Below are 10,425 nucleotides of genomic sequence, written 5' to 3'. Positions count from 1 at the left end.
TCCTGGCGTGCCCGAAGACCGCTGGAGATAGTACACACAGATATAGCCGGTCCTTTTGATATATCATCGCTTGGCGGTAACAAGTACTACATAACTTTTATTGATGATTTTAGTAGGAAATGTTGGATTTACATCTTGAAAGAAAAGTCAGAAGCGCTGGAAAAATTGAAAGAATTTAAAGCAATGGAGGAAAAACAAAGCGGTCAATATTTAAAGATACTCAGGTCAGATAGAGGAGGCGAATATACATCAAAGTTATTTGAAGAATTTTGCAAAGAGCATGGCATCATCCATCAACTGACAGCCAGATACACGCCACAACAAAATGGAGTTGCAGAAAGAAAGAACCGCACAATCCTAGATATGGCGAGAAGCATGATAAAAGGCAAGCAACTACCGAGAAATTTATGGGCTGAAGCAATTCGATGTGCAGTTTACCTATTGAACCGATGTCCAACAAAAAGTGTGAAGTATATGACGCCAAACGAAGCATGGAGTGGACAGAAACCAGGAGTTGGACACCTCAAGATTTTTGGATGCACCGCATATGCCCATGTTCCTGAACAGACCAGAAAGAAGCTTGATGACATAGGAGAAAAATGTATTTTCATTGGCTATGATGAAAGAAGAAAAGCTTACAAATTATATAATCCTCTTACCAAGAAGATAATTATTTCAAGAGATGTCGAGTTCGATGAAGCAGACTATTGGAGGTGGAGCAAAGAGGAAAAGAAAGTTGAAGGACTATTTTTTAATGAAGATAAAGATGATGAACAAGTTGATGATCAAGGTCCTCAACAAAATATACCATCATCGTCAAGCAGCAGCAACGATGCCAGCAACATAATAGAAGATTCTGAAGCACCTCCCACAGAAGTTCGAAGATCCATAAGAGAGAGAAGAATGCCAGAAAGGTACAACGATTATGAACTAAATAATGTTTCACTTTTCTGCTTGCTTGTGAACAGTGATCCAATAACATACGAAGAAGCGGTTGAAGATGACAAATGGAGGAATGCAATGGATGAAGAAATTGCATCAATAGAAAGAAATGATACATGGGAGCTAACAAGACAACCAGAAGGCCATAACCCAATTGGAGTAAAATTGGTTTACAAGACAAAGACCAATAAAGAAGGAAAGGTCGAGAAGAACAAAGCGAGGCTAGTTGTCAAAGGTTATAAGCAAAGACAAGGAATAGACTATGATGAAGTATTTGCTCCAGTAACAAGGATCGAGACCATCAGACTTCTCACAGCAGTCGTAGCACAAAAAGGATGGAAAATTTATCAAATGGATGGAAAATTTATCAAATGGATATGAAGTCAGCATTTCTAAATGGCTACCTAGAAGAAGAAGTTTATATTGAGCAACCACCTGGATACATTAAAAAGGGACATGAAGACAAAGTTTATCGATTGAAGAAAGCACTATATGGTCTGAAGCAAGCCCCGAGAGCATGGAACACGAGGATTGATGAATATTTCCAGAGAAACGGGTTCATGAAGAGTCCATACGAGCATGCCTTATACACAAATAAAACTGAAGACGGTGATATCATGATCGTGTGCTTATATATGGACGACATGATTTTCACAGGAAATAATCCAGGTATGTTCAATGATTTTAAGAAAGCTATGACTAAAAAATTTGAAATGACAGATATTGGAGAAATGTCATACTTCCTTGGAGTTGAAGTGAAGCAAATGCAAGAAGGAATATTTATATCACAAAAGAAGTATGCAGAAGAAATTTTAAGAAAATTCAGAGTGGAAGATTGCAAGCCGGTAGCCACTCCAGCATAACCAGGAGTCAAATTAAGTGTGAATTCAACAAGAGAGCAAGTGAATCCGACGTTGTTTAAAAGCATCGTTGGAAGTCTAAGGTATCTAACTATCACACGACCAGACATAACATACGTTGTGGGATTGTTAAGCATATTCATGGAGAATCCGAAACAAGATCATTGGATTGCAGCAAAAAACATCCTTAGATATGTCAAAGGTACAACAGGTCATGGCTTATTCTACACGCATTCAGAAAATTCGAAGCTGGTTGGTTATTCTGATAGTGATTATGGGGGAGACTTAGATGATCGGAAAAGGACAACTGGATATCTATTTCATATCGGCTCTGCAGCATTTTCATGGTCATCAAAGAAGCAACAAACGGTAGCTCTTTCAACATGTGAAGCTGAATACATAATCGCAGCAGCGTGCACTTGCCAAGCAATGTGGTTAAAGAATATTTTGCACGAGCTAAATTTGGCACAAGAAGAACCAATTACAATCTATGTCGACAACAAGTCTACAATTTCCCTTGCTAAGAATCCAGTCTCTCATAGCCGAAGCAAGCATATCGATACAAAGTATCACTTTATATGAGAGCAGGTGAAGAACAAAAATATGGAGCTAATTTACTGCAGAACTAAAGATCAACTAGCAGATATTTTCACAAAACTATTGAGAGCAAATATATTCAACCGACTCAAAGAAAAACTCAGAATGGAAAGTCGAGTTTGAGGGAGAGTGCTGGAAGTCAAACTCAACTTGTTGAAAAGACTTGTGTAGAAAGCTAAAACATGGCAGTGCACTCACTAAATGCACTAGTATTTCGGCAATTTTTTTTAATGAAAGCAAATCAAGACAAGCAATAAGGCGGCAATAATGGAGAATTTGAGCAGCTTCTACAATCTTCAATGTCTGTTTATTATATATATATATATGTGTGTGAGCAAATCAAACATGTAAATGTGTGAGTAGAGAGAAAAGAAAAACATACGAGAGAAAAATTAGAGAGAATTGAGAGAGCTTAGCAAAGCTGAAAATAGTGAGGTTGCGTTTGTAAACTAGCCGCAGCTAGTATTGTAGTATTGTAAAATTGAGGTAGTGTCGTTGTAAAATATTTTGTTTTGTATCAATAAATAAAAGTTCGAGTTATAAATTATCGAGAACTCATCTACGCTTCCAACACAATGTAACATGGTTCATGCACGAGAGTTGAGACATATTATTATAACATCGTTTTCTTTGTAGATCTTGAGCAAGTGTCCCTGCTTGGACATGGAGATGGATGCCTAAATTGTTTGGCATTTTACTTTTGGAATTTGTGTCGGGAGATAAAAGAGATCGTGATATGCTAGGTTACGTGGGAAATGAGATACATATTATTAAATAATTGGATATTATATGGTATTCTTCGGAGGCGGGGCTAAAGGCAGCACAACAAGTATGACCGGGCAGGGCCCCGGAATAGCAAGGGCCTAAAAAAATTAGATTTATTACAATAAAAATCTTTTTTTTGTCTAACTCCACTTAACGAGAAATGAGCTTATCTTCATGATTTTCCTATCTCACACCGTTAAGATTTGAGTTAGTAATATCACATATCTCCCTATATATACTGCATTCAAGCTTTGCAATTTTTACTAAGGGTATTCTTTTAAGAATTTAAGGGCATCTTTTTAATAATTTGCACAGGACCTCTAACGTCCTAACCCCGACCCTGATATTCTTCAATACTAATTGTTTGTATAAAGAATTAACTTGTTTTGACAAAAAAATAATTTTTGGATAAAATATGTATTTATCACACAAACTATCAGTTTTTGTCTGTTTTAGTATATAAACTTTTAATTTTTAAAAATATACTTAAAATTCAGTTTTTTTCTTTCATTTTAGTACATATCATTAAAAATTTTAGTTTTTATTTCTATTTTAGTATAAAGTTAAAAATTTAAAGTTAAGTTTTGAAAAATTAAAAATTTAATTACTAAAATGAACCAAAATTGATAGTTGAGATAATGAATGCGTGAAGTTTTTAATAGTGTGTTAATAAAATGAAATGGAAACTAAATATTAGATAATGTTTGAAAAATAAAAATTTAAATATTAAAATAGATAAAAAAGTGATAACTTAAATACTAAATGCACAATTTACCCTAATGTTAGAATACGTGTAAGGAATAGAAGAAAAGGTTGGTGGACTTTACCAGTGTCACGTTTCATCAACTTCAAGTGTTTGTCCCTTATTACGTGTCGTGCTTAATCACCCATCCTCTTCGTACTGCCTTTTCATCACTCTATCCATAACTATCATCAAAACTTTTTATTCATTTATTCTTATTTTGGATAAAACACACTTACGGTCATTAAATTATTAATTTGATAATAAATGAACCATTTTTATTCTTTCAGAAGTTATAATTAAAACATTATTATAAAAAACTTCATTCTTATTTAAAATAAATTAATAAATTTAATTTTTTTATAATACTAACAAATAAAGCAAGTTCATTCTTTCACGTATTGCAAGCATACTCTATCAAAAGCACTCTTAATATTATGATAAATTATTTTTATCTAAAGATCGCTCACATATATAACAAGAATCCCGTGAGGATATAAGTTTGAAATAATAAATATCGACCTTTTAAGAGTAAAGAATCAATGTCAAAATGATTACAATTAAATAAATTTTAATTTTATTAGTTGATTATATTATAATTTTATGATTATTACAAGTTTAAACATAAGATGTCTTCCGGCTCTCTCCATAACGACCGACAGCAAGACATAATTGGGGGGGGGGGGAGGCGGCACGCTCAGCGCATGCTTCACTGATGAACTTTCTGACAAATAAACAATTGACCTAAGTCATGTTTTTTATTTGATTTGATTCCATTCCCAACAGTGATTAAAGAGGCTAATAATGATTATGTGTCGGACATTTATTGTTGTTTCTTCCACTAATCCAATTATCAACATGTTTCCAGCACTAGATCTGCCTCAATTACCCTAATCATTAATAACATCTTAATCCTCAAAAGACATTGTACATTTAAGATTAGGGCTTTAATACATGCTACAAAAAGTCTTGAACCCTAAATCACCATTTACAAGAATTTGCTCTCCTCGTGAATGTGAAGGACCAGCCCCATCAATGGTGAACCACCTCACCTGCAATGCATCATGGGATGACGTCCCCGCCGGTCTTCAACATCTATCTCTAAACCGCCCTTGGACGACGACTTCATTGTTTCACTTCTTCGAGTCGATCACGAGAACATTCTTAATCAATCCCCTCCCCTGGTTGGTCACCATCGATATTAATGAATGGACATTTGAAATCCGAACACCGAGGCATGACGATCCTAAATGAGGAAGGAGATTTCGACATGGATAATTGAATCTTAATCCCCCTCCTCATACTTGAAGGACCTGACAATGAACAATATGACTTCTCACGCCACTTCGGCCTGCTATACTTGACCATATATTTGTAAAAAGAGTCCTCAAATGACCTCTGCCACCAATGTTCTTCCAAAGCTGAGGGTTGCTCTCAACCTGTTTGTGCGGACTGGATACATCGACGAGACTAACACTCTTGTTATTGCGGACGATACAAAGCTTGCCGTTGAGATGAACAAGGGCAGCAGCCTCCAAGGCTCGAGAACTCCCTAAATGAAGCTTACTATCAATGAATTTATTCCATGAATCAGTGGCTCCATCGTACAACCTAAGCTTGCATCCATCACGGCAATCTAGGGCGTAGAGCTGTCCGTTTAAAGAGATGCTAGGGTTGCACCAACCAGAAACCATTCCACTACTAACAGGAGACCAGGAATTAGATTCAGGATCGTATGCTTCGCTCATAACCTCATGATGGGATCCCATTCCTTTTACAAACCACTTCCCATCACAAACTATCCCAATGAAAGGTACCATAGCAGTGCTCATATCTTGAACAAAACTCCATCTGTTCTTGTTAGGGTCATAAACTTCAGCGGATCGTAAAGTCCTATGAATTTCCTCACATTCTCCACCAGCCACATAAAGGCAGTTATTTATTACACAGGAACCAAATAGATGACGTTTTCGAAGCATATCTGGTGCTCTGTGCCACTTGTTTGTCCGGGCACTATAGAAAATAACACGTCTCATTGAACCCCTTTGTCGATCCTTCCCTCCAAACAAGTACAGGTGGCAACCACTTAAAACAGCACAACCAAAACCAAGGGCCTCAGAATACTCCCTTGGAACTGGAGGAAGTGGCTGCCACAACTGATTGATAGGATCAAATGCATTCCATGATATCTTCCCATCACTATCACGTTTGAAGATATAAACCCACTCTTCTGCCATTCCAAGACTTTTCCTAAGAGAATAAAAGAAGTTACCAGCCAGAAGGCGATACCATCTCTTGCAAACTATGCGGACTTTTCGGTGCTCAGTACGAGGAACTCGAATCAGGCATGCAATGGCAAGATCATCAGGAAGGCCAGGAAGGAGAGGTGGCTGGATTTGAGTCCTCTCTCTGCGGGAGCTTCTACTCTTGTGCGCATTGGGATTGATATCAGGCTGGATACAGAGCTTCGATCCAGGGACAAATTTTCTTGCCACGGCAACAGTCTTCAATCCAGAATCCACTTTACAATAGCAAGATACCGAATCAACCTGCAAAAACAACGAACAACTGAATATGATAAAGATGTTGAACAGGAAAAAAAGAAAGAAAAAGAAACAAATTATTCACATTGAATGCATAATCGACCATTCATTATGCTTTCCTTACTCCTGATTCGTGGGCTTACAAAGAATATCAACAAAAGCAACAATCTGTATCATTTCCAGATGATAACCAAAGAAAACTTTCAAATTTTCTAAAGACAAATCAGAAATTACCAGTTGATCAACTCATACCCTGATTATTTATTTGATTCCATGAAAAGCTGTTCAATTTAACGTGGCATGTGCCAGATGCCACATTGTGATGAGAATTCTATCTAAAGCTTCAGCTACTGAAGCCATGGTGCAAATTCGCCCGAAAACTCTTTCTTTGCAATTTCTTCTACTGTACTGAGATTGGAGGGCATCCATTTTACCAATTCTAAAACCACTTATGCATCATTAGCTTTAATCAATGACCACAATATAAGAGTTCATCTTCACTCCTAGAAACTTTGCATCTCAGATTTTTCCAGATATAATATAGAAACTGTAGTACTGGTCCAAATTCTTTTTGAACCAATCCCAAATTACCGCCAAAAACAATGGTAGATTGGTTCAAAAGGATTTGATCTCGAACTCAATAGCTACCCCAAAGAGGGAAAAAGTCAGTGAAAAGAGCAGAACTCCCATCATCAATAAACAAAACAACAACTAAGCTTTTAAAAAAAAAAAGAACCCATTGTAGAGAACACTAAACCTTGTCAAAGTCTCATGTTTTAGAACCCCAATTTCTCAGTTAAGTAAATTACCCATCTGGGTATCTTCAAATTTCCATTAAAACCAAATCACAGAGAGGAATCTTCAAATAAAGTTTTCAATACATTCATCAGCTGTGTATCTCTAAGAAAATCATAAATTTCACAGAAAAGGGGTAAGAGCTTACCAATGGAGCTTGAACTCGAAACCCTCTTAGAGCATTGGATGAGTGTTGAGAAATAGATTGCTCCATCTTTCAAGAGCAAAAATTGATAGAAAAGAGTCAAAATCTAATACAAAACAACCAGTTCTAAGAAACCCAGATCGAGACCCCAATTCAGAGGGGGAAAAAGTACTCAGAATCTCATTCTCCGACCTTCAAAATTGAAATTTTAATCTTAGTATGCACAAAAGAAAACCGACTTTACTTGCTTCTTTGTTTGTTTCCTTCCTCTCTTTTTTTTTTAATAAAATAGGAACAATTTTTTTTCCTTTAACAAATATCCCTCTCAAACTCAAAAGTCTCAACTGATTAGCAAACACGCAGGCGTCATAGCTGGACCTAAAATTTTGCACTCAAACATTAAACATTAAAAATTAAAAATTTGCACTCTGTCCTTTTTACTCTAAAAATTATAAATGTTTATTACATAAATGAAATTAATTTGCATTTTATTCAATAAAAATGCAACAATTTTTTATTGACATGTTGGACCCATCGCTTTCGGCAAAACAACCCAAATAATGCATATGTGAATGTTTAATTTCTAAAATAATGAAATCAGACAATTATTTCCCTAAATAGGGTGTTTGCTATATATAACATGTAAAGGTTGGGATATTTCAGCGTCTTTAGTGTTGCATTCTTTCAATGGATATCTCGACGTCTTCATATTTACTGTTGCATGTGGGAGCTGTTGCTGTTGAAGCTGGGGGCCTCGACGTGAGCAGCTGCTGCTGAATATATGCATGTGGACGTGAGTAGAGAAGGCGCAGGAATCTTGCATGCATGCATGCAATGGGATCTCTCGACGTCTTCTTCATATTGCATGTGAGATGTCTCGGCGTCTTTCGCATGTGGCAGGATCTCTCGACGTCTTCTTCAGCCTTGGGGGTGGATTTCTCAACGTCTTCTTCATCAGCAGCATGCACGGGATAAGTCCACCAATAATGCATGCACGGGACGCAATAGGTTCACCAATAATGCAAGAACACAGGGATGCCAATAATTTAATGCACGAGACACTTATAATAAGAGGGCTCGGTTGGGTTAGGGAATGAAATGTGCAGGGGATTCCAATTACAGAAGAAAAAGTTTGAGGAGAGGAGAGGAAATTATCGTGGTAAAAAAATTCAGGTAATTTTAAAACTACAGCCGTAGATCTCATATTCTTCTTCGTTTAAAGGTTTAGTGTTTTATCCACCTGTTCATTCTTTCATTTCTTAGTTTACGGTTAAAAAATTAATGTAATTTTATGATTATTGTCATGTTGTGAAATTTTGATTTATATGTTGTTACATACTTTGAAATAAGCTTTGGACCATTGTGGAACATTAAAAAGTTATAAGGACGTTTTTGCAAACTTTTAGAAATTTAAGGATTAAGATGTAAATTATTAAAATTTGGTATACTATGCTGGAATTTAGTATTAGTATGCTTAATTGGTTTAATTTGAAAGAATTTATAAGTTTAGGGATTAAATTGCAAAGTTTAGAAATGTTGAGAACCAAATTAGAAAATAAGGCTTGAAAATTCATGTGAGTGAAAATGTTGATCGAATATCATTACTATTGTTTTTATTTTTTTTATTAAAGTAGATAACTTCCTTGCTATTGTTGAAAACTTGAATAAAACAATAACCGGTTGTTATAATGAAAAATTCGTAAGTTCTCTCTCGTTTCCCATGTGAACTCCGTTTATTTTTTTTCCAACATATTAAGTTGTATTTGAGTGTAATATTTAATTTTTTGTGTCTAGATTTGTTGAAACATAGCAAAAGAAAACGTTCTTTTGAGGCTAGACGGTCGACACATTTCGAGTCATTTGGGAGAACTGATAATATGATCGAATAATATTTTTTTATTAGAGAAAGATGAATTAATTCTAATTACATGGATTAACAAATTGCAGGATGACGAACAACGAGTCCTTCGTCCTCGACTTATCAATTGTGAGATGTCAGATCAACGTATTGTCGATAATTTGAAAATAGTCGGTTTTTATGATGTCGCTTTTGTAAGAGAATTTCAATTGGTCTCCGGTTTGATCAGTGCATTAATTGAATGGTGGAGACCATAAACTCATACCTTTCATCTTCTGTGTGGTGAATGTACGATCACTTTGGAGGATGTTACTTTACAACTCGGTGTTCCTACAAATGGAATGGCAGTGGTGGGAAATACTGAGCTTAATGTGTTTGCAATATATGAGAGTTACCTTGGGAAGGTACCACACAAAGATTTAACAAAAGGGTCACGGCTAAGATTATCCTGGTTGGCAAATAAGTTTAAGCTCGATCCTCATTGTAGTGAGCAAGACATTATATATGCATCTCGAGCATATATATTATGATTGATCGACGGAATCTTGATACCGGATAAATCAGTAATCTTGTCCATATAAAATATACTCCGTTTTTGGATAACTTCTTTATGACCCTTCAGTATAGTTGGGGATCGACAATATTGGTGTTCTTGTATCGCGAGATGTGCAAGGCGTCATTACTTGTAAATGATGCGTATATGACTGAAATCGGTGGATGCACGATGTTATTACAATCGTGGGCATGGTACAAAATTCCATGGTTAACACCGATTAGCCGAACTGCAGTTGGTTTTCCTCTTGTCGGAAGGTAATTTTTTTATTTAAAATATTTGATCTTAAATTAATTAAAGAATATTTTGTAAAGGAAAAATAATTACAGAATTTTATTTTGATTGGTATACAGATGGAGGCATAAAATAAAAAGAACGTGGTTGGCACATAATAACGTGAAAGAGTTTAGATTTAAGATTGACATCAAATGCAAAGTTGAGGTATATATAAGATTATTTAGCGAATTTATTTTTCATTATGTATATATTATAATATTGTTCTTTATTTATTTTCTGATTTTTATAATTATTTAATTAAATAATAACTATATAATTTTGATTTATAGTTTATTTGGAGGCCGTATGATGATGAAGAAATTATGTCGTGCGTACCGCAATATGTCTG

At 35.5% G+C, this 10,425-nt stretch overlaps 1 protein-coding gene across 1 annotated transcript; it reads right to left on the bottom strand.

Annotated features, from left to right (window-relative positions):
- Positions 1 to 4,847: 4,847 nt before the first annotated feature.
- LOC120116540 (F-box/kelch-repeat protein At1g55270-like) lies at positions 4,848 to 7,674 on the bottom strand. The gene is made up of 2 exons (XM_039137007.1): positions 7,393 to 7,674; positions 4,848 to 6,455 (listed from the first exon to the last, which is right to left on the bottom strand). Exons 1-2 carry the CDS (start codon positions 7,456 to 7,458, stop codon positions 5,205 to 5,207), a joined length of 1,317 nt encoding a protein of 438 aa, XP_038992938.1. The 5' UTR covers positions 7,459 to 7,674; the 3' UTR covers positions 4,848 to 5,204.
- Positions 7,675 to 10,425: the final 2,751 nt, after the last annotated feature.

The sequence above is a fragment of the Hibiscus syriacus genome, unplaced genomic scaffold, assembly GCF_006381635.1.
Source record: "Hibiscus syriacus cultivar Baekdansim isolate YM2019G1 unplaced genomic scaffold, ASM638163v2 tig00110299_pilon, whole genome shotgun sequence".
Classification (NCBI taxonomy): Eukaryota; Viridiplantae; Streptophyta; class Magnoliopsida; order Malvales; family Malvaceae; genus Hibiscus; species Hibiscus syriacus.
The sequence above is the reverse complement of the archived record's forward strand: the minus strand, read 5'-3'. Positions and strand labels throughout refer to the sequence as shown.

What these genes read in the sequence shown, in the direction of transcription:
- LOC120116540 (XM_039137007.1), bottom strand. Translation starts at nt 7,458, where the DNA reads ATGGAGCAATCTATTTCTCAACACTCATCCAATGCTCTAAGAGGGTTT. An exon ending in TTCGAGTTCAAGCTCCATTG is followed by an intron (nt 6,456 to 7,392) that starts GTAAGCTCTTAC and finishes TTGTTTTTGCAG; the next exon opens with GTTGATTCGGTATCTTGCTA.